The 27,999-nt window shown below is 37.0% G+C and overlaps 4 protein-coding genes across 9 annotated transcripts; 2 read left to right on the top strand and 2 right to left on the bottom strand.

Annotated features, from left to right (window-relative positions):
* The first annotated feature begins 282 nt into the window (after nucleotides 1-282).
* Nucleotides 283-2,595, top strand: LOC126602467 (probable protein ABIL5). The gene is made up of 8 exons (XM_050269348.1): nucleotides 283-665; nucleotides 1,131-1,213; nucleotides 1,325-1,472; nucleotides 1,576-1,675; nucleotides 1,761-1,824; nucleotides 1,934-2,070; nucleotides 2,173-2,234; nucleotides 2,337-2,595. Exons 1-8 carry the CDS (start codon nucleotides 492-494, stop codon nucleotides 2,424-2,426), a joined length of 858 nt encoding a protein of 285 aa, XP_050125305.1. The 5' UTR covers nucleotides 283-491; the 3' UTR covers nucleotides 2,427-2,595.
* Nucleotides 2,596-3,023: 428 nt separating this feature from the next.
* Nucleotides 3,024-5,986, bottom strand: LOC126602461 (rho guanine nucleotide exchange factor 8-like). Its single transcript, XM_050269339.1, has 7 exons — nucleotides 5,214-5,986; nucleotides 4,977-5,093; nucleotides 4,709-4,854; nucleotides 4,533-4,607; nucleotides 4,172-4,444; nucleotides 3,764-4,084; nucleotides 3,024-3,671 (listed from the first exon to the last, which is right to left on the bottom strand). The coding sequence occupies exons 1-7, from the start codon at nucleotides 5,497-5,499 to the stop codon at nucleotides 3,288-3,290; spliced, it is 1,602 nt and encodes a 533-aa protein (XP_050125296.1). The 5' UTR covers nucleotides 5,500-5,986; the 3' UTR covers nucleotides 3,024-3,287.
* Nucleotides 5,987-12,596: 6,610 nt separating this feature from the next.
* On the top strand, nucleotides 12,597-16,868 carry LOC126602457 (uncharacterized). Of its 3 annotated transcripts, XM_050269333.1 has the most exons (6): nucleotides 12,597-12,866; nucleotides 12,943-13,085; nucleotides 13,344-13,414; nucleotides 13,538-15,214; nucleotides 15,322-15,466; nucleotides 15,973-16,868. In XM_050269333.1, exons 4-6 carry the CDS (start codon nucleotides 13,541-13,543, stop codon nucleotides 16,608-16,610), a joined length of 2,457 nt encoding a protein of 818 aa, XP_050125290.1. In that variant the 5' UTR covers nucleotides 12,597-12,866; nucleotides 12,943-13,085; nucleotides 13,344-13,414; nucleotides 13,538-13,540; the 3' UTR covers nucleotides 16,611-16,868. The 3 variants fall into 3 exon arrangements, with proteins under 3 accessions (XP_050125290.1, XP_050125289.1, XP_050125288.1); XM_050269332.1 differs by lacking the exon at nucleotides 12,943-13,085 and having other exon boundaries at nucleotides 13,303-13,414; XM_050269331.1 differs by lacking the exon at nucleotides 12,943-13,085.
* A 2,066-nt stretch (nucleotides 16,869-18,934) lies between these two features.
* LOC126602455 (uncharacterized) lies at nucleotides 18,935-27,999 on the bottom strand. 4 transcript variants are annotated; one of them, XM_050269328.1, is made up of 6 exons: nucleotides 27,718-27,865; nucleotides 24,976-25,610; nucleotides 21,917-23,018; nucleotides 21,401-21,679; nucleotides 20,461-21,297; nucleotides 18,935-20,365 (listed from the first exon to the last, which is right to left on the bottom strand). In XM_050269328.1, exons 2-6 carry the CDS (start codon nucleotides 25,500-25,502, stop codon nucleotides 19,232-19,234), a joined length of 3,879 nt encoding a protein of 1,292 aa, XP_050125285.1. In that variant the 5' UTR covers nucleotides 25,503-25,610; nucleotides 27,718-27,865; the 3' UTR covers nucleotides 18,935-19,231. The 4 variants fall into 4 exon arrangements, 3 of the variants coding, with proteins under 3 accessions (XP_050125285.1, XP_050125286.1, XP_050125287.1); XR_007616122.1 differs by having other exon boundaries at nucleotides 20,176-20,365; nucleotides 20,461-20,555; XM_050269329.1 differs by lacking the exons at nucleotides 21,917-23,018; nucleotides 27,718-27,865 and having other exon boundaries at nucleotides 24,976-25,115.

A 27,999-nucleotide genomic window follows, 5' to 3' on the forward strand; every position in this document is an offset into this window, starting at 1 on the left:
CAAGTCCAATGTTCAAATATTAACCCAAACATATATATCTCAAAATTTAAATTTATTTAACAGTAATAAATAGAGTGGTAAATATCACCATCACTTAAAGATGATGAGTAAAAATATTCTCTTAAATATAAAGCACATGGCAATCGTACCCTTGATTCACTTGTCAGTCACTAGCACCTTTTTAGCTTTTTAACTTTTTTATTTTAAATACGAGATAAACAGAAGAAAATGGTAAACGAACACAAAATCACGGGCTGAAAACCGAGCTTTTGTCATCTTTCTCTTTCTTGATAGCACTGATGCTGCTGATCGTGCCTTCGAGAATCTCTCACTCACTCACTCACTCACTCACTCACTCTCTCTCTCTCTCTCTCATCATCTCTACATATCACGAGCCTGAATAGTCACAATTCTCCGCCTCTTTCTTTGCTCAAAACAAAACTTACCCCCACCCCCCATTATATCATCCTCTAAGTTCCCAAGTTCCAGGCATGGATGAGAAGATGCAGAACAACTCTAAACCCTCCTCGGGGCAAGATGCAGAAGCAGAGTCTAAGGACGTTCCAAACATGGAGGAGAAGATGCAGAACATCTCTAAACCCTCCTCAGGGCAAGATGTAGAAGCAAAGTCTAAGGACATTGGAAGCTTTCATAACTCTCTTCAGGTACGTTTTCTGAACTCAACTTTAAAACTATAACCATTTTGTATTTTGTTTCAAGTTTTTAGTGGCGGAGGAAGAATGATGTCAGGGATGTGGAAGAAATGTTTGTGAAATAGTACACAAAACAAAAACTAAAAACCGAAAACAATTTTAAGTATATTCACTCCCAAGTTTTTCTTTAATGCATTCTCTTTATTTTTTTTTTTCAGACGAAAAACAAAATGTTTATCAAATATAACCTATAATTATTGTCTATATTTCTTGTTTGCTTTTGTATTATTTTAACATGGAGGACAAAATGTTTGTCGCATGTAAGCTTTTGATAACATTGAACTTCAAAGATAAACACGTCAAACTCTATACTTTAGAAAATAAAAAACCAACATTGTAACGAGAGAAGGGCACCAACTTATAGTTGTCGGGGTGTTTTTTCAAATTTACTGAATTGTTTTTGTTTGTGTGTTGAAGGAACTGAGAGACCTGCGCTCTCAACTTCACTATGCTGCTGACTACTGTGAATCAACCTTCTTGAACACCAAAGAAAAGAAAGTGTGAGTCCTCTAAACAAACCTAATTTCCAAATACCTCCACATAATGACCATTTTAGCCCTCACCCCATGAACAAGAATCCAACATTTGATCTATTTATTTTAATTTTTCAGAGTGATGGAAAACACCAAAGAGTATATCTGCAGAGCTGTGGTGACTGTTGTTGATCATCTCGGATGCGTTTCCGCCAACATCAACGGCATCGTTTCCGAAGCTAACGCATTTTCGGAGGCTGAGATTCGAATTGATTGCCTCAAACAAGTTGTCACCACCTTATTACATTAATCTAGCTAGCTTATGTTAGTTAATACATTTATTTCGTAATTGCATTAACCACTAACAGTAAACTTTGCTTTGTGGTCAGAGGATGTTCTTATGTGAACAATACAGCCACAAGTTTGCCCTGCCTAGAGTCCGATGGAGGGAGATTATCCCGCGGCATAATGCACGTTTTTTATCTGCACGTAAAATCCGAAACTGCTGTACTACTTGCAAACATGTTCATAAACTCCACTTTTCCCACTTTCTAATTCTTTGTTTTGCGATCAGCTACCAGAGAAGCTGAGAAACCCAATGATACCAGAGAAGCTGAGAAACCCAATGAAGATTCGAGGTAAAGTTTTTTGTCTTTATAATTTCATTGAATTTTTTTTAGATTATTTGGCTGCAGGATATTGTGCATTCAAAAGAAATTTTGAATTTGATGAATTTGATCTATGCAGGGATATTCCTAGAAACGCAGCCTCTCATAAAACCATTGACAAGCAAGAATCTGACCGAGATGTAGCAATGCCGCTTTTCTTGTACACACCGTCTCACAAACCGTCTTTGTCCAAGGGCGAAAACAATTCAGCTTTAGGTAACATGATCTCTATAGTTTTATGAACTATATATATTTAACATAAATTAGCATATATAATGACCCATTCTCAATGTTTAACATCGATTTGTTTTACTGCAGCTCCGGTTCGTGATGGCCTCTCAATCCTGTCTAGAGGCCCAAATCTTACCTTTCATTTCCAGGTGAGTTTTGCACACACGTAAAAGTGTGTTACATTACAATTTCTACAATTAATTCGTCTCCTACTTCTTCCATTATAGCATGTCTCTTGTGTTGTCTTGCAGGAAGCTCGGAAGAATAATGGACGCCTCAAGAAATCTGGGCACGGTAATGACATCTTGTCGCTCATCAGACGAGCGAAAAGAATGGTATGAAAAAAGAGAAGCAGCTATTTGTACCACAGTGTAGATCTGATCTCTTGCTAATAGCAATAGATTATCCCGAAGCTTCTTTCTTCTTTTTCAGTAGTTAAGGATGATTGTTATGGTTGTGTAAATGAAATTGCATTTTACATAGTGAGTTGTATCTGCAAAGTTTATGTTCTTTCGGTTGCATAAAATTTAAACTGAGTGCAAACCAAGCACCAATATCCGGAAGCACGTTTTCAATACGGGATTAACTCCAACATTGCCAATTTCGCATAGAAGAGTGCATTGGTTGGTAAGTATTCGGCATTTCGATCTCACAAGGTTTTAATTTCACTGGGAGACTCTGTCTGACTCTTGCCACCAACCGGAAAAGGGTTGGCAGCAAAGCAGGGGCGGTTCTTGTGGTGATGTTTTATTTTTATGGTCTAGTTGTGACATTTTTAGTTTTATTCGAGTGATAGTCTAATTTAAACTACGGGAGTGAGGATTCAAACTTGGTTGCAGAGGGGGAGGCACATGCTTTAGCCAACTAAAACTACAATCTAGTTGAGATCCGAGAACAGAACTTATCGGACGAAAAATAGGAAACAAAATCATAGAGCCTTTGAGAAAAACTAGAATACATTTATTGTTGTTCTAAAAACCAGCAAAGATCAGAAAAAGCACATCCCAAATCTCAAATGCATCAAAACCCTACTAATTACAAACACTCCAAGAGACTTCCCAATCCTTCAATAGGATGGAAGCACAAGCACACTACTTAGAAATACTAACAAGTTAGCATCCTAGGAAGTATTTCTGTATTTCTCTCTGTCTATCTGCCCCTCTCTCTCCTTTGTCGTCTCTACATTCTTCAATATTTTCCGATCAATGCCGAGCCGTTGGACTTCTTAGACCACTCAACTTCTCAAGCTTCTCCAAGTATGAAAATCTCTTGGTGTTTATGCTAGCAGGAGGTTTGCTCATAATCTTTTCACTGTCTTCTTTGAAGTAGCTCTCCTTGTTGCCCGCCGAGCTATCCTTCTCCATGTCATTCTCTTCGGTTTCAGCATTCCACCCCATGAACTCAAACAGTGTCTTTGTTGGTGTTTCGTCTCCGTCTTCCCTTGAATCCATTGAATGTGTCATGTTTGATAATGATTTTCGAGCTTGAGTATCAGCGTAAAGCACATCTTCAATCATGGACATGATTTTGAAGGCCAAGCTTTCGATCACCCTCGAATAGCTCTCTAGGATAGCGTACCCTACATCCTGCATAGAAATGAAAGAATCGCGGTTATCAGATCTGAAAACAAGTTAACAAACACAAGAAGCAAATATATGTTTGGAGTTTAGCTCTTTACCATATTGAATTGAATTTTGCTTATGTCAAGTGCAGATTGTGGGATTCCTGGGAATTTCTGTTTCAACAGGAGCAAGATGGTCTCTACTCTCTCTTCAAAGAGCTCCCTCTTCTCGAAGCTTACGGCTGAACTCCACGAAGACTTTCCACTCTTGTGGTTCATCTTTTGCTTCCAAATCACAATAGAGGCCTCGATCCTGTCTTTTAGGTCGAGAACTTTGTGCTCTGTGGACAAGTCCATGGAGTCAAAGAACTCCACAGGATCAAAGTGGTCCACTGTTATGCTCTTATAGATCGAATCACCGAGGCTAGCCCTACCGTTCTGTCAAAAGAAAATAAAGTCAACCGCTCTGTTCATAACGAAAACAAAATCTTCGAGACTAATTAGTAAGAGTGCTATGTGCAATACCTTGGGAAGGGATTCAATGTAGTTTTCGGGGATATCCATTTCGGCTAGCACTTGCGCATTGATGGCCATCGCTGCTTTTAGTACTTGGTTCACAGCGTCCTTCTGAGATTGCATCCACCTTCGGCATTCATCTGAAAGCCCTTCGGGGGGAACTTTAACATTGGGTTTCCACCATTTCTCATCATTTCTCTGGGAATTATCCTTTTCAGAATCTTGGGCACCTTTTTTCACATACCAGAACTCACTTGGGGTTCCAAAGCTATCCAGGTGACCCTGTTTTGTATAACCGATTAGCAAAAGGTGTATAATTCTGATATTCTCTAGCTAAACCAGGAAGTCCGTAAGGAATGAAGGTACTTACAACAAGCATTGCATCAAGCTTGCGCAGGGCAGGAACGTTCATGTGCAGATCATTTCTTTGCCGGGTCACCATTATCTATCAGATTAGAAAGAAAGAAAAATTAGAATCTGCAAGTTTTGGAATTTTGAACTACGAGAAAATATATGGCACAGACAAAAGTGAGAGGGAGTTAAAACCTCCATGTTTGTTCCATTCTGCTGCGAAGGGACAAATTCAACGATATGATCTGTCACAGACAAAAGCCAGCCTATTTCATTCATCCACCGTGCTTTTGCATCCGAAGACATAGGCTCTAGTTTCCTTTGTTCTCCGAAAACAGATGCTGCATTGTCATGGAAACAAAGGAGAAAGCAAAGAACACGGAATCAGAATTACCCTCAATCGGATTTCGTATTTTAATTTGTAAATATATTAATGCAATTGCTGTGAGGCATAAATTTATACCTGCTAGATTGGTTATGGCATTTGATAAAGCCAACGCCGAAGAGACGCCCTTTCCACCACCCGACATATCTTCCCCCAAAAGCAACTTAGAGAACCTTTCCTTCATCATTTCCATATCTAAACACACAAAAATATTCATACAAATTATTCAGATGATCTTTCATCTAGCTAGCATTTTGACAACTGACAAGAAATATATATAGCATGTAAAAAGTATATATGCAGCAAAATATTTACCTGAAGGCCTCTTGGATTTAGGACTCTTCATCTTTTCGCCTTCATCTGCACCGGAAGCTACACCCTTATCGCGATTAGGTCCCCACATTCCTTGTGTCTCCACCGGGCCGCCTTCTGGTGTGGTCTTGGGACTCAGTAACTGAGCGGTATCCCTATCTCCCTCGCCGTCCTGCCCATTCTCAAAGGTCGAATTCTGAAGGTGTCTCGGAATCTCAAACATTCGTTTCAACTGGAAAGATCTTGTCTTCTGCATTGTTTGTTGTTGGGATGTAAAAGCTCGGACCATTGTGGAACTCGAAGACCTTAGATTATCCAATCTAAAGTTACAGCAACAATCTTAAAAGTCCGATGAGATTATTGGGAAGAAGAAATAAAAAAGTTCGAAATATTTCTTCACCTTCCTTTCTTGGGAAACAAACAACAACAACGGTGTTGTTGTGTGGGAGAAAGGAGGAGAGGTTTTGAGGGGAGATAGTTTGTTTTTCTTCTCTCCCAACAGAGAGGGATTGAGAGATGTTAGAAGATATGAAAAGGGTTTTTTGGAACTTTTGTTTTTCGACTTCGAAAAGTTTGTTGAGATTGGGAAAAAGAAGCAGAGGTGATTAGTGCAGTTTTCTGTTTCTGCAGCTAAAGAACGTGGGGTGCATAAGTTTTGGAGAAACAAAAACAAAATGTAGGGTTGACGTAATTAAGGTGAATTAATAAGATTAATGGTGTTTGTGTTTCTTGGGGTTGACTTAATTAAGATTAGTGATTTTTTGGGGGGGCTGATTGTGTTTCTTGGATGAATGGTGGTTAATTAATTTTTTTTGTTTTTTTTAAAGTTTGTTTTTATAGAGGGATTGGTTACCCTTTTGATTAACAGTTTCTATACTCTCAATCTACGCGTTTTGACGGTAAAAATGGACAGCCAGTGGTTGTACATTACTATTTTTGACAAGCAATGATCATCGCTAATTCTAAGCTAATTTGACTGGTTTTTGCTAATAATGATTAGTTTACTCCCAAGTATCAAGTCTTAGGGCAAATCCCTTATGTGCTGTTTGGTATTTTCCAATCACCCCATGGCAAAATGGTGTAACGCTAATGTCACGTGATGTTATTAATTGACGGGTTGTTAATATAGGTGGACAAGTTTATATTGTAGAACATGGTATAGCTAAATAAATAAATTAATAATATGTTACAATATTTGTGAATTGATAATACAATGCACAAGAGTGACAGTTACATTAAAAAAAATCTCATTTGTGTCATCCCATATGGTTTGGAAATCATCTTTTTAAGTTCGCTCTAACTTACATATGATTATTTGATCTAGCGGCATTTAGTCTCTACTTTGTTGAAGTATATTCTAAGTTTAAAAATCACGAATGACATTTACCTTAAAAGAAAAACAAAACGCTCAACTTCACTTCTTTAAAGCCTACGACCAAGGGAATCAAGTGGGCATCGATTTGCACCTTGTTGGAAAAAAGTACCGAGTTCAAATCTCACGAACCATTAATCTTTAGTAAAAGAAAACCTTGCAGTTATGGTATCATGATTCATGTGTAAGTAAACACATGATTATTGCTTCATTTGCTTCTTGTAATCATTTGGTTCTGCAGTGCTTTACACGCAAAGATTAGTGTGTGTAAAATTATGGAAGTGTTCCGACTGTTTCTTTCTGGCTTTTTTTATTTAAAAGTTGAAAGACGTGATGGCCACAACACGAACCACCATTTTAATTTCGATGTCTAAAGGAGCTTCACCAGAAGAACAACTGGCGGCAGGCTTCTAAGCTAACAAAGTCAACCATTAGGACTCTTCTGGGTCGCCAAAGTTGATGCCAAGGAATTAAAATTTGTTTAAATAATGGTGAAACTCTGTTCCAATTGCTCCACCAAATAATTAAGCATTCTATATTCCATTAACTAAGAACGTGAATACAAGAAAAACATTCCACTAATTAAGTCCAATTATCAAAAAATTAAAAATTAAAAAAAAATTCCAGAATCATGCCCAACAAACCCTAACAAAGGGCAAAAAAATTGGGCGTAACATCCAAATTTAATCTTCGGACGCCTTTTGTTTTTTGCGAGCCTTCACCTGAATTTCAAGTTTCTTTGGACACCCAACTGAAATTTAAAATATTCCTAAATAACCTAAAGCTACAAATTATTTAGGGAAAAGGAAAAATAATCAAAGCTAAACGATCTTCAGTAACTCAATCAGACTCTGGGAGGAAGAGGGGAAGGAAGGGAAAATTGGATGTTGCAGTGGTAGTGTAATTAAGAGAAAAAAATTATAGGTGAAACTTGATATGAGTTCAATTTTTTGAGTCAATGGTAGGAATAGTGTTACATTTCGGCCCAAGCCCCCACCACATCTCGGACTCGACTCCACCGTAGCACGATATTGTCCGCTTTGAGCCCCGACCACACCCTTACAATTTTGTTTCTGAGAACTCACACGAGAACTTCCCAGTGGGTCACCTATCATGGGATTGCTCTCGAGTGAACTCGTTTAACTTCGGAGTTCCGATGGAACCCGAAGCCAGTGAGCTCCCAAAAAGCCTCATGCTAAATAGAGATGGGAATATACATATAAGGTTTACATGATCCACTCCCTTGACCGATGTGGGATGTAACAATCCATCCCCCTTAGGGGCCCAACGTCCTCGTCGGCACACTTCCGTCCAGGGCTTAGCTCTGATACCAAATTGTCACATCCTGGCCCGGACCCCCACCACATCCTGAGCTTGACTCCGCCGTAGCACGATATTGTCCGCTTTCGGCCCCGACCATGCCCTCACGGTTTTGTTTCTGGGAACTCACACGAGAACTTCACAGTGGATCACAAATCATGGGATTGCTCTCGCGCGAACTCGCATAACTTTGGAGTTCCGATGGAACCCGAAGCCAGTGAGCTCCCAAAAGGCTTCATGCTAGGTAGAAATAGGAATATACATCTAAGGTTTACATGATCCACTCCCCTAGGCGATGTGAGATGTAACAAATAGTCCAGATTATTAAAATAAGTCCAATTTCTTAAATTTAATTATTTTATTATCAATAATTATCTCTTCAATGAAAAAATTTATTGTAAAAATCAAATTTCTTCCTAATTATCTCTTTGATTGTTTCTTTTTATTTATTTATTTGTTATTTCCTGCTCTTCCTTCTACTTTAACCCATTTATAGATTTTATTTTAATTTTTATAATCAACCTATATCACAGGTTAATTGTATTTATCTACCTATATGACAGATTTAATGTGTCATGCTTGTAGGTATATTATGTTTATTCTACCTTTTAGTTAGGTTTCATATCTCATTTATAGGTATAATATACATTCATATATTTGCTACTTAAGTTAGGGTAGAATGTTTTGCATATAGATTTATGTTAGTATATTAGTTTTTTTGTTATAAGATATTAATTAGATATTTTGGAGTTGGAAAATGCATAATATTAAAATATTTTAATTGATTTTTAATATTTTTAGAAAATATTAAATAAGTATAAAAGAAATAAAAACATATAATTAGATAACTGGATACACTCCTAAAAACACTATGTTTTTAGACCTGAATCTAAAAGCCCCAAAAAATTATAGATGTAAACAAAATTTCTCGCAATTAACTAATCCAAACCCAAGCAAAGGAGCCCAACAAAGACAACCCATTTTTCAGTTAGGGCCTTTTTTCATGTACCTGAAATTTGCCAAATACCCCAGCTTAAGAAGGAAATGCAAGTACTTTTATGGCGCGAAGCACAAATGTTGCTGTATATATGTGCCATAAAAGACAAGCAAATGACTCTGGCATCTATAAGATTCATGTTCGACACATAACGTAATCTGAAGAGAATTGCATAATAACTATTTTGAAGTATCAATAATAGCTCTCTTAATTAATTGAAGGGCAGTCGAAACCCACTTAGAGACAAGGTTTTGTGTCACTTCCATTCTTTTATGGCAGCAATATCACGTCGAACTTGAAAATGTTGAGTTGGCTTGCTTGCTTCATGTGAAGGTACTTGGGTTGAAGGGTTCTAATCACTATAAAATTAGGGGTGTGTGGAAGGGTTCTAATCACTATAAAATTAGGAGTGTGCTATCCACACATTTCTTGTTAATTTCTGTCCGTTGATCTTTTTCAATTCATCTGATTCGACGGTCGAAAACCTAAAAGGCGTGAAAAAAGTAAAAAGAAGTGTGTGGATATTACACCCTTAAAATTAATTGGAACTATACTATGAATTTAAAATCCATCTCCCTATTAAATTCTCGAAAGTCTTCATGTATTACACTGTCACACGAAAGTATTGTGCAGTACTAAAACATAATAAACGCAATGCAACCATCGATCTATAGCTAACTCTTTTCAAAAACTTTGGATGGAAAGCTGACTTTAACTTGACTTTTCAATTTTGCCCAATGAAAGTGCCAGTGATGCCTATTTAAAAACTTTGACATAATGTTCAATTTCCCAGAAAGTGAAGAGTACCTGAGTGGTGGGTTAAAATTTAAATTTTCAAAGTTCAAACTATATAACAAGTACTATAAATATTTCAGTGTACTGAGAACATGGTTCAGTACATTAAGTGTTATAATACAAGTGGTTGGATACTTAAAAAAAAATTCAACCACTTATATTATGACATTTAGTGTACCAGACTATATTCTCAGCATATTGAAAAATTTCTCGAAAACATGCATTCTTTATGATATCTCTAAAAAAGGAAACAAAGTTGGTGAAGATTTATTAATTTCATTTATTGGTACAGTACTTTTGCCAATTTGCAGGACTCCTGTGACTGCATTCAAAATCTCTCATTTGGCTACTTTTTGCCACCCACTAATCAATTAGACTATGACTCATGTAACCCTTGGTGGTAATTAAAGGGGATATAATTTAATTGTTCATGTTAACTATCGATTAATGATTATAAGAGGAATGATGGTAATCAATTTATGTCCTTTTTCCAGGTTGTATTCTAAATTATTATAATTTACAAAAGGAAAACTCTCCTGATCAAATAGTTTGTTTTTAAATATTATTTGGTGCCACTTAATTTTACGATTTAGTGATATTTTTCTTCACTAGTAAATGAGAGGTTTTAGGTTCGATTCTCGTTAAAGACGAATTTGAACCACATTACTGTTAGCTCATTGTGAGGCTAAACCCACATTCTTTCCTTAGTATACATAATATCGTTTGTAAAAATAAAATTAAAAAATTGGTAATTTATGGAAAGAAAACCGTCCTAATCAAATAATTTGTTTTTAAATATCTTTTGAATTTAGACTCTAGTGATTATTTTTAGAATTTAGCTCATTTGTTGTCCAAAAACAAAAGAGAGTTGCCTGATTACATTCCCGTGACCTTTCATGTTAAAGGGAGGCTTTCTAAACCCTAATTAATACAAAATAGTCCTATAGTTTTTAGATGCATTGGCTATTTGTGAAATTTGAACTGAACCAATCAACCAACGGTACAAACTCCAAACCCAAGTAATTAGGCTGATGATTATTGTTTTTAATGGTGGAATTCTGATAGAGTAATCAGCAACTAGTTATCTATGTGAAGCTATATAGTTTATTCTTTTTGTCAACTGGAATGACGGTTTGAACTCGAGATATTTTTCAGTATTAAAAAGAAAAGTATCGGTGAATCAGTTAGATAATATGGAACGAGATGGAACATGGTGTTTTAGGAAATGGCCAAACAATAGAAGTTGTTGTGTCATGTATGATTGGTTTTGTTTTTGGGGTTTTCTACTTGTGATGGTTCAAAACTTGTACATTCTTCTGCAGAAGACGCCAAACTGGAATAATTCCGAATTGTTAGGTCATACCTTTACTGAATATACCAAATTTTAAAGAGTGTTTAGTGCATAGCCTTTGAAGAAACTTTCTGGCTTTTGCTTGGATGAATATCTTCCATGGAAGTTGTTAATAGCACTTTAACACGTCACGCTTTACTAATTTGGTATACAAAAAGGGAAGAAATTGGACTTTGAGGATAGCCATGATAATGGGGGCACGTTAAAGACGCTCTTACAAAGAAAAATCTTAAAAAACATTTCATCAAACACCTTACATTTATTCTTCGACAAAAAAAACTCAAATATTAGCGTCAAATTATGTATATTAACCCTATTGTAGCTTCACCACTGTTTCAAAATTGCACTGTGATCATTTTGGAGTTCCACTAACATTTTATTTTTTGTATAATTACTAATTACCTCTTGTTGAAAGTTTCAAGCCGGCCATGGACATGAGAATTAATAACTAAAAAAATATGGATAAAAGTTGAAAGTCGAGACAAATGGATCCCAAAATTAAATGGACACAAACCCCAAACCATACGCAACAAGTTTGAAATGTTACAACACATGCATATATATATATATATATATATATATAGAAATAAAATCTACTACTACTAGTTCGTTTAATTTCATTCACAACCCAAAAACAGAAAAATAAAAAAATACTAATTTCTAATATTCTCCTCCTCCCTCATCAGATCCAAAATTAATGAGTTGGCCGCCCCCGTCTTAATTATATGTTAATCTCACCAACTGAAATCTCTGCATATCTGGGCAAGACTTCAAATCCCAGTTAGGAATTTTCTTTAACATATAATTATGCAAAACATTCCCTAATTAATACAAGTAAACACAAAATTAATGTAAAAATGAGTAAAATGAACAAGTAAGACTAGCACTACGACTAGTAGTTGACATGCACAAAATTAGAACTAGAAAGAGGGTAAATCTTCAAAGAAGATGTCAAATTTTAAACATATATTTTAAGTTTAAAAGCTTATGGCACTTTTAATTTATTTATTTTTTCAAAGTTTTGTTTTCCATATGCCAATTTTAAACTATTTGTTACATTATTTATATTTCATAGTTGTAATAAATATTTTTAGAATAAAAAACAATAAAAATGATAAAAAAATCATTTATTAATCAATTAAAAATGGATTTGATGTTGTTGTAAAATTTGACAACAACCACCTTTACTGCGGTTAAAAAAAAAATGTTGTCTAATTTTTATTGTTATTAATGATGTAGACATTTTGACATCTCTTTGGAGATGCTCTAAATACTAAATCATAGTTTACATACCGTTTATTGTCGGTTTTGTATCTCTATAGTAAGAGAAATATTAAGGAGGCTCTCTCAACAGTGAGACCTTTTATGAACTTCATGTCACTTCATAGTTTAATATCAATTATTATATCAATATTAAACATTATGCATAAAAATAAAATGACAAAGAGTTCATAAAGAAGATAATCCTCTTAGCATTTCTTCCTCCTATAGGAATTGTGTGATTTGGATTTATGTAGGACAAAGGAGTAAAACCAAATGCACCGATTACTGACACCCACAATCTCCTAAACGATTTTCTTGTCTAATAAACAAAAGAAAAAAAAGCACCAAATCTTAGAAACTTGCTTTTGCTGTGAACTTTCAAGCGTGTACACTTTCCACTCAACTTCCTTAAAGTCAAAGCACCAACTGCTCACCTCTGCTCCTGTAATTTGGATCTGAGTCGAGTCACTGCTAGCTAAAGCTCACTTGCAGTTTCTGGGATTTTCAGACAGGTTTTGAATTTGATCAATGCTGAGAAATCAAAGCCTCATAATTCAGGTAAAACAAAAAAATCAGATGTGCATGGATTTTTTCTGGTATTTTGTTTGTTTTTTTATTAGAGCAGTTGTTTCAGGATAGAGTGAATGCTCATAGCCAACTGAGTTACAAGCGGCTTCCAGGTTTTTTTGGGTGATTTGTGCTAATTGGATCATGACATTTGTGCTTTTGTCGATGTTGATATTCTAGTATCTGTCATTATGCAAGATATAGAATTGGGTGGGTGATATATTTTTTATTCAAAACTTCAGTTGATTTTTTATGCTCAGATCTTTCACCTCCAAATTTCAGTAACAGCCTCTCTCTCTCTCTCTCTCTCTCTCTCTCTCTCTGTATGCATGGTTTCTTAGTATCTTCAAGCATCAACGAGAACAATCCAGCATCACATTTGAAATTTTCAAAAACAGAATCTGCCATCTATTGTTTATGCTGGCAGCACCTAATTGTTTATATGGCCTGTCTCAATCCGCAAAACAGAACCAACCAAGTGTAATTCATGTCCGCTACCGGCGATTTTCGGAACAATTGAATAGAATATCCCAGACCACGTACGTTCATGCTCTCTCACATGACGATTTATTTGTAATTTTGAGGGTTTTTAATTGGATTTTAGAGTTCTTGGCAGCATCTGACATGTTCTGACTTTTAGTGACTGTCATTTTGTGTCACAGGATATGCCTCAAGACGGCCTGAGATCCGCTGTGTACAGATCATTTGTCACATGTGACGATCCAAAAGGAGTTGTTGATTGTGGGATGATTAGAAAATCGAAAAGTGGATCCCCGAAAACAGAGCAGAAGAAGATGGAAAGTCGAAGAAAATCGAAGAACTCGAAAACAAGTTTGGATCACAAGGCTGAGAAGGATGTTGTGATCACAGGGGAGTATCAGAGCCCTTCGTCTTTTCAGCTCATGGAAGTGTCCAGAGGAGCTCAGAAGCTGAACCGCACGATTGATTCCTGGTCGAATGGGATTAGGTTTGAAGGGCAGCAGCCGAAAGACATTGCGAAAGACTTGTTGAAAGGAGCTCTTGATCTGCAGGATTCTCTTGTCATGCTCGGCAAGTTGCAAGAAGCTTCACAGTACATGTCTCGCTTGAAACAAAAACACAATTCTGTGACGGAATTCGAAAAACCGCGGTGTTCTGCTGATGGGTTTTCGAGGAGTGGAAATGAAGAGCTTAAGAAGGTGATCAGAGACAGCCTTGCGAGGCAGCAACTGGTGGAAAATACAGAATCTGTCGAAAGGGGGTATAATTTTTTCCCTCGAAGATATATGGATTCGTGTTTGGATACTCCATCCAGTAGCTCAAGCCAGAGTTCTATGTTTCACACCACTAGTGATTCCACCATTGCAACCTCAGCTGCTCCGCAGAAGATGGGGAAAGGCCCGAGTCTGATTGCCAAGCTCATGGGAATAGAAGAGTACCCCTCAAGACCTTCGCAGGCAGCTCGGAGAAAACAGATTGACGAGGGTGAGAAGATTCTTTCAAGTCAGCAGAGACCTACGTTTGACATCGATAGGCCTAAGGTTATGAAGCCTCAAACTTCAGCTCAAAACGTTGATCACGAAAATAGGACTTTGAGGGAAGTTCTTGAAACGATGCGATTTAAAGGACTTTTGAAAGGCAGTTCTGTGGAAGAGCATAGGCCTGATTTCCTTCATTCCAATCACTCGGATTCCGCCCAAAGATTTGCTCGTGATAGCCCTCCCATTGTGCTTATAAGGCCTCTTTCTGTTTCATCGATGGAACTGGAGAAGCCTCGTGCGCCATTGGTTCGGGGAGAGGAAGCTTTCTACACCAAAGAGATGCTAAAAAGTTTGGGAACAAAAGAAGGAGCTTTGAAGTCTGAAAAAATGCACCGAAAGATGAAAGCAGACGGTGCTCCAAGCAAAAGGCTTGACCAGGAAGAAAGAGCTAAAAACCAGAAAGTGGCAGCACAGAAACCCGAAGAAAGAGAGGCCAAGACGAAAGAAAAGGCTTCGAGAAAGTTGAAAGCTTCTCATCCTGCAGATCACAAACCACAGAGGAAGGAGGCAATTGACAAGAAGGTTGATAAGATCCAAAGGGTGACTGCTGTTAGCAGGAATTCACCAGAGAAAGATATAGAGAAATCTAAAAATGTGTTGAGATCTCAAGATCTAGATAAATTGACATCTGCAAAGGCAAGAAAGCATGAATCTGGATCAAACATCCCAAAGAATTCAATTTCTCGGCAACCAAATACTGCCACAATCACAATCTCGAAACGTTCAACTCAGAATGTGGCGTCGAACTCAAACGAGCGGAAAAGGAATCACTTGAGGAAGGAAAAGTCTGCCAAAGAGCCTACAGTACCTAAATCAGTTGTAAGTATTCCTTGTTTCAAAATCTTTTTAGAAAATTTCTTCTTTTTTTATTCAAACAAATATAATTAACTTTTTAGATACTAATGTAGTAATGTTCTATATTGCAGACCAAAAATGTTGTGAGTGAAGAAAGTGAAAAGAGAATTATTATGGACGATAAAAATGACGCTTCTCCGATCAGGTCAAACGCTGATCTTGCAGATGAAAACCCTAAGGAAGAAGAAACAGATGCCTATGGATCTCAAAGTGGAGGTATGGCCTTCTTTAAAAACAAGTAACTGGATTATATAACGTCCAATGTTGACTATCAAGTATGGTTAAAAATTAGAGCGTGCATTGACAAGAAAACGTTGAGTTTTACCGCACCATTTCTTGCTCGTTAGCGCTTTTATAAGGACGTGCATTGACAAGAAAATTAGAGAGTAACATCTCTTATTCGTAAGCAAAACTAGCTAAGGAGTTGCTTAAATTACAAAATCATGAAGAGTAACATTTTTTTTTACAACTCCAAATGTCTAGATGCACACATTAGCTAAATAGTCCTGTAACCTCAATGCGACTAGGAAGAAGATAAATTCATCGTCAGTTTGAGAACATAATCCAGTTTATAAGTTTCTGCTCTAGTATCCACATGGTGATTTCGAGCCTGCATTATCCAGTTTATGAACACATATTTCTTTTCAGGTAACCAAAATTTCAGATTAGTTTTATGTTCATAATATTGATTTTAGTTAACCTGTTTCCTATTTTAACCACAGGACATTGCAGTAATTTCGAAAGTTCTGTATGTGATGCCACACCACTGAGCCCTAAACAAGAAATAGAAACCAAAACTGCAGAAGAAGCTTCAGAACACATGAGTCGGAGTGCAGAGAATGGCAAATCATTTGAAAGTGGAGAAAATTTCCGACATTTTCTATTGAGCAATCCCTCATTTCTTAGTCTTGCGGAGGAGCTTTTTGATCTTAACATGAACAGCCCTACAATCTTACAGACATCTTCCATGTATAATTTTGAGGAATCCGACAGAAGACTATTTCTAGATTGCGCAAACGAGCTCATCGAGTGCAAAAGCGTTCATGATTCGCAAACAGTCAATCTTCTGCTACTAACATGTCAAGGCAAGCCGAGAATTTGCATATCTGTGGACCAATTGGTGGAGGAAGTGTGTTATGGGATTGAGAAGATGCGAAACTACAGCAAGCTTGCCGGTGAGAGGCTTCTTGCGGACAGTCTGTATTTGATGTTGGAGAGCGACATTATGTGCAGAGGAGTAGTGAACGGGGCATGGGATTCGGGTTGGAGAAACGGATTTTCGAGATACGAAGTGGAGCAATTAGTGAGTGACATCGAGAAACTGGTTTTAGATGGATTGATTGAGGAGGTATTTGCATAATTTGTGGTCTACCAATATCATACACTTGCATAGTGTATTTCTGTACATAAAAAGAGTGCTCAGATTACTGAAAAGGGAGTAGAAACTATTGACTGGAATCTTGAAGCTATCAATATCATTGATTTCTAACCTAAAAAGTAAATTTTCCTGGAATATGTAGTGGAAGTAGGGAAAATATTTATGCAAATTCGAGTTGTATCTCTCGCATGTATTGATTTTTGTAATGCTATATCAAAGTTGAAATATTTCTAGATACAATTTATCGTCAAAATTCAATACTACTTCCTTAATAAATCATAAGAATATAAAAGTACGAAATATCGACGTGTCATTACGAACTGGGAAAGCAAAAAACGAAAGAGGCCGATGGCGAAGCTGACGGTGATATGTAGTCCGCTGAGACAGATATGTGATGATGACGATGCATCACCACCTTGATCGTACCTCGCCATAGAACCGAGCAGGATGTGGGTCAAAAGCATAGCCTGCTTGGTTAGCCGGACGGTCCTGTTTTCGTCCAGTGGAATAACGTCCAACGTTTATGAAATATTGCTCCGTATCACCCTGCTGAACATTCGAGAACGAGTTCGTCTGGTGTTGGTTCGGTCAAATAGACGATAAGTGATGCTTCTGCCAATCATGTCAAACGTTGATCATGCAGATGAAAAATCTACGGCAAGGAAACAGAAACCTATGTATCTCAGTGTGGAGGTATGGCCTTCTTGAGTTTTAAGCAACGTGTTATGCAATGTCCAATGTTGACTATTAAATATACATGGTCACATTGATAAAATGAGAACAAGCTATGTTAAAAGAGAATATGGTACCTGATCGATAAGCTGGTTTTGCATATTTTACGCATCCGATTGTCCTAATTATAAACAGCGTTCTGTGTTAGCGCAGAGGGTTTTTTGGTGAACAAGGCAGTTTAACTACTCTGTCCAAAGCATAACCGAGGGTTTTTCGGCTTCAAGTTATAATCGAAACAGAGTTCGGTTTCAAGTTGTAAAAGAATACTCGAAAGCAGGAAGAAGGATAAATTGCACGCAGGTTTGGGTGAATTTCTTTGATGATTTGCCACTAATCAGCACATGATTCTTTTACAGATTACATGGGGTGTACAAAGCAAGGTTTGACCTTTGTCGTCGTCTCTTCCACCAAGTTGAAGGCAAAAAAACCCAAACAGAAGCAAAGGTCCAGCCGTTGGAGAAATGGTGAAAATTGGCAAGGCCGAGAGGATCATGGTGTCAAATATTCAGAAAGACGAGACATTAGCCCACTCCTAACCACACCGATATTGTCCCAACTTAACCACACATTGCTAGGTGGTGTGTTTTATCACAAAAAATCTCGGTGTTATTAGGAGTGGAATCATACGCATATATTGTACTTTATTTTCTCAATTTCCCATTGTAGCACTGCTAACTGTTCACCTTCATCTTTAGTACCACTCATATGATTACTGGGATGAGTCATTGCTTGCTCCTGCCTCGTCGTACAACCAAACTAAATGTGGGTCAAAATGATACAAACGAAGATGCGAATCATGCATATTCATTCATAAATTTGTTTAACCCCTATTTTCTTCACTCTCACGGATTTTTCTGCAGTGTCAACAAAAATACCAACTTTGTCCGCCCTCGGCAAATTGAGCTTGTCATTCGATAACTGTCTCTGCCAGAGGTAACTGTCTTCAAGTGATTCCCTGGATGTTGGTATCGAGGCCCATGTTATCCAGGTGTCCAAAGCAGTACGCTTGGTATAGTTTATAACAGCTCAAGAACACGTCGTACTTCCAGAGTTTTGATTTGGAGGTGAATGAAGATGAAGAGGAGGATTCATGAGCTGTCATCATATTCACTAATGGTTCCAGTCACGACTTTTGAATGGCAGTGCGTTGTTGCAACGCTGGTAATTCTGAAACACCCTACCCAAGTCAAGCTCCTTCAACAAGATACAATCTTATAATCTAGGCGTGAAGATGAGTAACGACATACTGCCGGCCGGAAAGGTGAAAGGAAAGAGAGAAAAAAGGAAAAAAACGAACACGAAACTACAAAGACCATCAAATATCTTATAACAACGACTTCTTAGACTAATAATTCGATGTTTAACGTAAAACCTCTCACTTATATAAGTAGAGAGGAATACAATCTACCGTAATATTAGGTGGTGCTCAACCATAATTCTTAGGAACCGCAAGGAGGCATATGGGGGTGGACTGGGAAGCCCACTGCTAAAAACTATTGCAAAATGCGCATTAGGATTAAACTTCTATTAGCTATCTTTCCTTTAACAGTTTTCATATATAATTGGAAGTGAAATAAAAAAATCTAAAAAGTAAATTGCAAAATGGGTATCAAACAGGCTCTGAGGAAATCTCCTGGTTTTGCCACTAGAGGCAAATGAACCATACAATACACCCAAATGGATGCCATATATACATATATATACAATATTTTGAAAGGACAATGGAGCTAATTTACAGTGTCTTTTTATACGATTTGGACCTGGGTACTGGCTGCAAATTTGCATGCAATGACTTTCTTGGCAGTGATTAGCTAGTACAGCTATTCAACTCTCTCAGTTTCACTCTCTCCAAATGGTAAAGGCCAACAGAGTCAGGCGTCTGGCTGAATGTGGGCTGAGAAAGTAGATGATGAATGATCAGAAGACAAAGAAAGATGTGCAAAAGATTTGCAAAGGTGCGCAAGAGGATCATCGTCCACTGGGTCGGATATCTGCTCTCCAATTTCACGGAGCGCTGGACCCTGTGGCTGGAACAGTACTGGGAGATTCTCAGGACGAGTTTGAGGCTGAGAGTGAGAGTGAGGCTGTCGCAAACGAGGCTGAATATGACGGCCTGCAGGAAGGGTATCAAGAGACAAGGAAAGACGTAAATGCGCAAGGCCAAGAGGATCATGATCATGCACTGCTACTGCTAGTTGTTCTTCTGTACTACTCATAATTTGATTAGTGCTCCGATCACATGCGCCCATTGAGTCAGATATCTGCTCTTCATCTTCATCTTCATCTTCATCTTCATTTAAGTCTTCATCTTCATCTTCATCTTCATCTTCGTCTTCATCTTCATTTAAGTCTTCATCTTCATCTTCATCGGATAGGTAGTCGCGTGGTTCTGCCTCGTCGTCAGTTTCCGACAACCATTCCTCATCTGTATGTGGGTCAGAATCATACATTTCATCACTGGGATCAGAATAATCGTCACCAGATGCGTCATCCCTTGATCCTGCCTCAACATCAGCACCCAACCACCCAAACCAATCTGGATGTGGATCATATTCATACAAATGGGAATGCCAATCATGCATATTTTCCGTCATAAGTTTGTCCCATACTACATTAACCCCAGTTTTCTTCACTCCCACATAAGTGTGAGTAGGTTGTATGTAAATACTAACTCTGTCCCCACCTTGCAAATCGAGAACATCTTGCGACAATTGTCCCTGCCAGAGATATTCGTCTTTACCATCACAGTAATCTGGTACTGAGACATACGTTATGGAGGCCCGCAACTCAGTACGCTTGGTTTTATTCATAACGATAACAGCAAAATGAAATTTAAATTTATAGATTGGCGAGTAAATGAAGAACAAAGTCAACCCTTTAAAATTACGGCCGTCACTTTGAGGAACAGCAAACTCAACTTCCTCGCCCTCATCGACAAACTCGAACCAGTCAGGAACACAATTCCCTTTGAGAAAAATGCCACCATAACCGCAAGAAGTCCATCCCTATACAATGTAATGTAAGTGTCACATAGACGTACATGTGCGTTTGTGGGATAGAAACAAAAAAAGAAGAGTATGTAGAAGATAGAGAAAGGTACCTGCAGGATGCTCCTCCTAAACTCCGCAGTGAGATTGATGCACCCTTCCATGTGAATCCCTACCATGGAGTTCAATGACTTGTCCAAACCTGGCACTTCGGTGAGTTTGGGAGAATCATTGAGAACAAAGTCTATCATAGAAATCTCCGAAAAATCAGGCATGGTTTCCAATGCAGTGCAGTTACGTGCATACAAGAATCTCAAATTTGTTGGTAAATCAGGGATTTCACAAAGATTTCGGCAATTATGTAAGCACAACATTTGAAGCTTTGAAAGACCACTGAGGCTAGGTAGTCTACGAAAACTATTGTCTTGAAGATCCAAATTTTCCAAGGAAATCAGACTCCCAAGATCCTCAGGAACTGCACCATCAACTAAATTGTAGTTTGACAAATGTAGTTGTCTTAAAGAGTTTAAGCCAAGTAAACTCTTCGGTGACACTCTCAGACCACATAGATTTAAATTCACGAGGTTCTTCAATCTTACTATAGAAGATGGTATCTGTCTTATGTCTGTATATTTTGCATTAAGTTTTTTCAATGATACCATCTCCCCTAATCCCTCAGGTAGTTCTCTAAATCTTAAGCAGTGGCTAAGAAGAAGAATCTCAATGGATTTCGACTTATAGAAATCTCCTGGAAGATACATTAGCGCATCGCAGTATTTAAGATTTACCAAAGAAAGCCTTTTAAGATGACCAATGGATGGATGAATCTCGGACAAACTCTTACAGAATTCGAGTATCAATTCTTCAAGATTTGGGAGCCTTGAAAAGTCCGGTGAATTTTTTAGGTCACTGGAAAAACTGAGATCAAGGATTCTCAACTTCTCAAGTGACTGTTACACAAAACAAAAAAATGTGGAAATTAAATCCAAAATGAAGATCTCATCAAACCAAAAAAAAAGTCCAAAAGGAATAGAAACGGAACAAGAAGTGTACCATGGAACCCTCCGAAACTTGTACGAGGTTGCTATACTTGAGGTCTATAGCAACCAGTTTTGGTTGATCAAAAAGGCCGTCTGGTATGGACTTCAAAGGGAATCCAAGCCAACACAACCATACCAACTTTTTGGGGAAACATGTGTACTCTCCCGTAAGCTCTACGTCATTAAGCTGGAGCAATCTCAGTTTCTTCATATTGGTAAATGCTTCTGTACTGAAACTGTCCTTATCAGAACTTCGCAAATCTAGAGTGAGTCCTTCAATTTCTCCGGTTCCCTGTTAAACGAAGGGTTATTAAGTGAAAAAGGTTATTTTATTTGCATGTGAAAAATGCTTACACACATAGAGGGACATATTTGTTAGCCATGTGAAAAATGATTACACACATAGAAGGACATATTTGTTAGACAAATTTTTATAAATGTTTTTGTTAAAAAACAATTGTATGCATTGATAGACCAAAAAAGAAAAAATTGTAATGCAATAAAAAAGTTGTATTGGGAATGTACTTACAGATTTATCTGTCAACACATTTGTTACTTGTTCAAAATCCCACAATCTACTCCATTGTTTAGGGTGACCAGGAAATTCTTCAGAAATTATTCTTCTGCCCATTTCTCGGAGCAAATCATGCATCTTCAATTTGTTATCTTCAACAGTTACAAGGCACCGTTCCCAAAGAATAGTGATTCCTATTCTTGCAAAATAGCCACATCCATCTAATATTTTTGTGACATATATCAAGTCCATTCCAATAAAGAAACAAGATATATCAAGGAATATAGCCTTCTGTGTAACATCTAACTCGTCAAAGCTTATTCTGAGCGTTTTCAGAATTTCTTCTTCAGGTATTTTTTTCAATTTCTCCGATTGGCTTTCCCACTCTTCTTGTGTCCTGTCAATCAATAAAGAACCTAAAACTTTAAGTGCTAATGGCAAACCTCCACAGTAAGAAACAACCTTTTTTGAGAGTTCAAGATATTCTTCGTGAGGATAACAATTTTCGAAGGCATGCCAACTAAAGAGCTCGAGAGCTTCTTCTTCATTCATTTTCTGAGCCAAAAATGTCTTGTCTGCTCGCTTTAGTAAATGTTCATCTCTTGTTGTTATGATAATTCTACTTCCTGGTCCAAACCAATCATGATTTCCAGCTATTGCATTTAGTTGGTCCACTTTATCAATATCATCGATAACAAGAAGTACCTTTCTACGTCGAAGATGTTGTTTTATTACACTGATCCCTGCATTGACACTGTTTATCTGGAACTTTGTGGTTTCTTGCAAGATGTCAGAAACAAGTTTTTCTTGCACATAAACCAGACCAAATTTACGTGCAGTATCGCGAACGTCAGCGAGGAAACTTTTGAACTGGAACTTGTGATGAATTTTGTTATAAATGGCATTGGCAGCTGTTGTTTTACCCAATCCACCCATCCCCCAAATTCCAACAATGACAACGTCATCTGGGCTACCACCATGAATAAGATGACATATAATATCTTGAATGCGATAATCAATTCCAATCGGGTGCTTGGCTACATCTAATTGGGTTATTCTGGGCAGCCATTCTCTGATATTCTCGTCAACAATTTTCTTGATAAGCTTTGCTTCATGCCTGAAAATTCAATTCATAATCATTAGTAACTCAATGAAGGCTCAACTGGAGCTATGTCCATGGGTTAGATTTGTCACATTCTAGCCCGGGCCTCCACCACATCCCGGGTTCGACTCTATCGTAGCACGATATTGTCCGCTTTGAGCCCCAACCACGCCCTCACGGTTTTGTTTATGGGAACTCACACGAAAACTTTCCAGTTGATCACCCATCATGGGATTGCTCTTGCGCGAACTCGCTTAACTTCAGAGTTCTGATGGAATCCAAAGCCAGTGAACTCCCAAAATGCCTCATGCTAGGTAAAAATGGGAATATACATATAAGGCTTACATGATCCACTTCCCTGGGCGATGTGGGATGTTACAAGATTAATTTAATTTAGAATAATCATATCGTTTGTTCATAGAAATCTTAGGTTTGAATCTCATGAATGAAGAGTTCAATACCAATTTATTTCCCTATTCCTTGCATGTCCTCCAAGTATGAAATATTTTGTGACGACGTTGATTTGAGATAAATACAAATGGCCATGCAATTCCCCATTATCAGAAATAACTATCATTTTACCTTTCCAAAATTCTATACATCGCATGTAGCGCGACGTGATGTAAAAAAGATATTTCGCACACGTATGTACAATTAATATATATTTCGTGCAGGAAGGTACTAAGGTTAATTTGTGCCATGGCCAAGGAAAAAAAATACAGTTAATATATATTTGGTTTTACCTACGTTTGTCATTGATATAATATAGGGCCTAAATAAGATCATTCTTTTATTATAATCTAGATGAATTTAAAAATCTGATTTAAGTCCAAAATTCAACATTTATTACCACATCATATAAAATACCTTTGCCTACATTTATTATTTTTGAATTTTTCCATCTAGAATTTCGTACTTAATCAAATCGAATTTAGCAATTTAAAATGAAAGATGTTAAAACCATTATTAATGAATATAAGCTATAAGCTTATTAATTGAATTGCCTCTGAAACTGTTATTTAGTCGCAATTTACCCTCTGAAACTAGTTTTGCCTCATTTTCCTCATAAAACTATCATTTTCAACTCATTTGGTCTCATTTTGCCCAATCCCGTTAAAGAAACATTAAAGTCAAACCTGTAAATCATTAAATTTATTTCTCTTCTTTCATGAACCTTAATTTGTTTTGCCTAGAAGATCAGTCAACTACACTGAAGGGCAAGATGAAGGCAAGACAAAGAGACGTGTAAAAAGTGAAATAACCAAAATACCCTTGCATTCAACGTTTCTTTAACAAAATGGGTTGAAGTGGGACAAAATAGTTGAAAAAAAAAACAATTTCAAGGGACAAAGTGAGACAAAACCAATTTTAGGGGTAAATTAAGATCAAATGGCTGTTTCAAGGGTAAATTCAATTAATAAGCCTAAACTAGTATAACACACATACACAATACACTAAAAAATATTTATAAGCACATAAATATATATAGGGTCATATGTATAGGTGCACAAAATATATACATAGGTGCATATATGTCATTATATATTTTTATGTCAGTATATATTTATATATAGGTTCATATGTATAAGTACACAAAATATGTGCGGGAGCGCGCGCACATATTTGAACGAAAAGAAGTGTTATTGAATGAGATGCAATCTATTGTAACGTGATACTAACTAATAAAACAATGTAATCATTTATCAGTATTGAATACAAATTAAATTAAAAATATTCTATTTTTCATACTCAAAATAAAACAAAACAAAAGTCAATAACTGCTAGCTAGATATGAGATGATATATGAAAAAATGTTGAGGTGATAACCAAAATCAAAATTTAATCTCATACCCAACTTTTGTGAAAAGTCGATCTTATTTAAGGATTATAATCTAATTTCCTTTATAATACGAACCCGATTAAACTAACAATGATATAGAAGGAGATGTATAGTCTGATGAAATAAGCTTACCCATTAGCCGAGTTTTGAAGATGGTGGCCAGACAAATTTGCAGCTTGAGTAAGAGCCTCTCTCCACTGCTTTACTCTTTCTTCCTTAGCTTCACGTTGTTTGTCATCTTTCTCTTCATGGATGCCATCTTCGTGCTTTTGAAATGCTTCGGCTAGACAACCCTCCTGCTTCCTCACAAGTGAAGGGTCGACATCATAGAAGATTGGCAAAACCTCTCGCCCGAGTTTTTCTCTACACTCCATGATCTTCACCAGCTCGTCAAGACACCAACTCGAATCCGCATACCTCTTTGAGAAGACAATGATAGAGATCCTCGCCTCTTCGATTGCCCGGAACAGTTCCTCTTTTATTTGTTCTCCTCTTTTTAGATCGTCCTCGTCAATATAAGCCTGGTATCCCCTGTCTTTTAGTGCAGCATAAAGGTGGCTTGTGAAGCCTTTGCGTGTGTCTTCGCCTCTGAAGCTCAAGAACACGTCGTACTTCCAAAGTTTTGAAGAGGATGAAGAGGAGGCTTGATTGGCTGTCATGGTATGGACTTTTTGGCAATGCAGTGGTTCTATCACAACATAAAAATGGCAGTGCGGGTTGTCTTGCCGAACGGATGATACTGAAATACCCAAGCCAAGTCAACCTTTCTGCAGTCCACAAAAACAGAAAGCCGTCCATAATAATATAATAACTTCGCGTCTAAACTTGGTAAACGACAGCGTCCCGGCCGGTATGGGGGGAAAGAGGAAAGAAACTAGCAGGAAACTTCAGACTACGCATCAATTACAATGAAATAATAATCTTCACTTATAAAATTGATATTAATTATATATATATGTAAGTCTTGTCCAAAAAAAAAAAATATATATATATATATATATATGTAATGTTTGAGAGATATCGTTCAGAGAAACTGGTTTTAGATGAAGTTGAGAAAGTAGTGAATGATATAGAGAAAATTGGTTTTAGATGAACTGATTGAGGAGGCATACATTTGCATAATTTGTTTAGCAATATCAAACAAATATAGTGTATTTGAAGAATGTAAAGTTGCAACTTACAAGATGAGCCCTTAACTTATGTACTAGTCATCATTAGTTAGTAAAAATCACTATACAAGCAAGGGCGCATTTTTGCTCACTACTCGTAAGGTTATCTTTAATTGAGAGGGCTAAAGGTCCAAAAGTTCAAAAATGGCTTGATTTGTCGAAAAATTCATTTCCAACCGATGGTTGTGCTATAATTCTATGGAGCTCACCAAACCAGTATTTGGTCAAATGGGCATCGGGTTGGCCAAATGTAGCCCTCCACTTAGCCTCTCATTTGGGGCCCCTTATACCTCGGAAATAATAGTCACTCAAATCAAATATTTTAAACATACTTAAATGTAGGGTGTATTTTTCTAACCATCCTCAAATGTTGGTAATGGTCACCATCTTATTTATTATCGTTGAATGAATTTAAATTTTGAAATTTATGTATGTTCACAACACAGATTTTGAAATCTAAGCTCATATGACAATGAAAAATAGAATGGTGAGTATTATCATATCTTGAGGGTGATGAGTAAAATTATTCCCTACAAACAAGCCACCAAAGTCTATGCATGTGCTATACAATATATATAATAAATAAAAGTGGTCTAATGAAAAAGCACTTTAGAAACCACTTCTATAGTATTTATCGCTTTTGTTATCTAGAAGCCACTTTTCTCTATAAGCGTTTTACTTGAAAAACACTTCATTAATTAGAAGCCAGTCAAATTTTTTAGTAAAATTCTAAATGCTTTAAAAACGCTTATAACTTTTTCTACCAATATCACCACAAACATTTTCAAGTTTTAATTATCTGAAAGCACTATTAACCACCCTAAAACACTTCAATGAATTAGCCAAATCAGGAGACAAATTAAGTTTTAAAATCGTGAACCTCTCTCTAGTCCAATATTTGACTCAACCAACCAGGGGCATATAAAGTACATCCAACAGTGTCTTTTTATATGACTTGGCCAGTTGGACTGGCTGCAAATTCCAATGCCTTTCTTGGCGGTACAGCTAGCTATAATTCAACTCTATAGTGCATTCTGTAACTTGGGTCGGCATTTGTAAGCATATACTAATACAACCACAGATTAAAAAAAACAAACTATTAACAAAGAAAAAAAGGAGGTAGGAATTTACAAAGAGGCATATGAGAAGCATGCCTATGAGGCTCCACTGATTGAGATAGGGACTCTTAAACTACTTCACTACCATTTTATACAAAAACTCCTCTCTCTCTCTCTCTCTCTCTCTCTCTAGAGTGAAAGTGGTGGAAATAATTCAAGAAGAGGCAGCCTTAAAGACAAGGAAATTGAGGGTCTCCAGAGCAAAATATATGAAAGTTCCAGGTGAATGAGTGAAGAAACAACCGAAGTTAGAGCCCACCACACACTGCCACCCACTCCCATACATCTTGTCAAACTCCTGAAAACGCAAATACTATTAAATAAAAGGAAAATTAATGAAAAATAATTTGGAATTATCAGGATTGAGCTTTTAGTGTAAAAATATGATTTCTCGTTAAAATAAACAGTAGGAAGAGCTTTTCGTTAAAATTCACTTAAATAAAAAAAAAACTAACTATTATTGTAAAATGAAAAAAGATTCGACTTATTTTAGCTATATTTCCTTAATTGATTTTCAAGTAAAATTGAAAAACGAAATAGTTATCGAACCAACCCTAAAGAAAAATCAGTAGTCGCGAAGTATATACCTTCTTGATGTGGGCGGCTATGGATTTGCAATCAAAAACGTCATGGAGATCAAGGGCTTGAGAAGCACAAGCCATGGCTTGCATCTGCATCTTTTCTGGCATGTCTGCTTCCCTTATCGTAGCCTTCCCTTCCAACATCTTTCTTCTTCTTCCGCTTCTTTCTCTCTACCTTTATTAGAATCCCAGATAGATAGATATATAGATTCCTTTGTGCAAGCTAGTGCTTCCACAAATGTTAGAAACTAATTATATGGAAGTCAAGAATCTATGGCTGGCTGCGAT

This window comes from Malus sylvestris, chromosome 15 (genome assembly GCF_916048215.2).
Source record: "Malus sylvestris chromosome 15, drMalSylv7.2, whole genome shotgun sequence".
Taxonomy (NCBI): domain Eukaryota; kingdom Viridiplantae; phylum Streptophyta; class Magnoliopsida; order Rosales; family Rosaceae; genus Malus; species Malus sylvestris.

What these genes read in the sequence shown, in the direction of transcription:
- LOC126602467 (XM_050269348.1), top strand. Translation starts at nt 492, where the DNA reads ATGGATGAGAAGATGCAGAACAACTCTAAACCCTCCTCGGGGCAAGAT. An exon ending in TGCACGTTTTTTATCTGCAC is followed by an intron (nt 1,676 to 1,760) that starts GTAAAATCCGAA and finishes TTTTGCGATCAG; the next exon opens with CTACCAGAGAAGCTGAGAAA. An exon ending in AAACCCAATGAAGATTCGAG is followed by an intron (nt 1,825 to 1,933) that starts GTAAAGTTTTTT and finishes TGATCTATGCAG; the next exon opens with GGATATTCCTAGAAACGCAG.
- LOC126602461 (XM_050269339.1), bottom strand. Translation starts at nt 5,499, where the DNA reads ATGGTCCGAGCTTTTACATCCCAACAACAAACAATGCAGAAGACAAGA. An exon ending in TGCCATAACCAATCTAGCAG is followed by an intron (nt 4,855 to 4,976) that starts GTATAAATTTAT and finishes ATGACAATGCAG; the next exon opens with CATCTGTTTTCGGAGAACAA. An exon ending in ACATTGAATCCCTTCCCAAG is followed by an intron (nt 4,085 to 4,171) that starts GTATTGCACATA and finishes TTCTTTTGACAG; the next exon opens with AACGGTAGGGCTAGCCTCGG.
- LOC126602457 (XM_050269333.1), top strand. Translation starts at nt 13,541, where the DNA reads ATGCCTCAAGACGGCCTGAGATCCGCTGTGTACAGATCATTTGTCACA. An exon ending in CTACAGTACCTAAATCAGTT is followed by an intron (nt 15,215 to 15,321) that starts GTAAGTATTCCT and finishes TCTATATTGCAG; the next exon opens with ACCAAAAATGTTGTGAGTGA. An exon ending in CTATGGATCTCAAAGTGGAG is followed by an intron (nt 15,467 to 15,972) that starts GTATGGCCTTCT and finishes TTTTAACCACAG; the next exon opens with GACATTGCAGTAATTTCGAA.
- LOC126602455 (XM_050269328.1), bottom strand. Translation starts at nt 25,502, where the DNA reads ATGACAGCCAATCAAGCCTCCTCTTCATCCTCTTCAAAACTTTGGAAG. An exon ending in ATGTGTTGACAGATAAATCT is followed by an intron (nt 21,680 to 21,916) that starts GTAAGTACATTC and finishes TTCGTTTAACAG; the next exon opens with GGAACCGGAGAAATTGAAGG. An exon ending in TTAGGAGGAGCATCCTGCAG is followed by an intron (nt 20,366 to 20,460) that starts GTACCTTTCTCT and finishes TACATTGTATAG; the next exon opens with GGATGGACTTCTTGCGGTTA.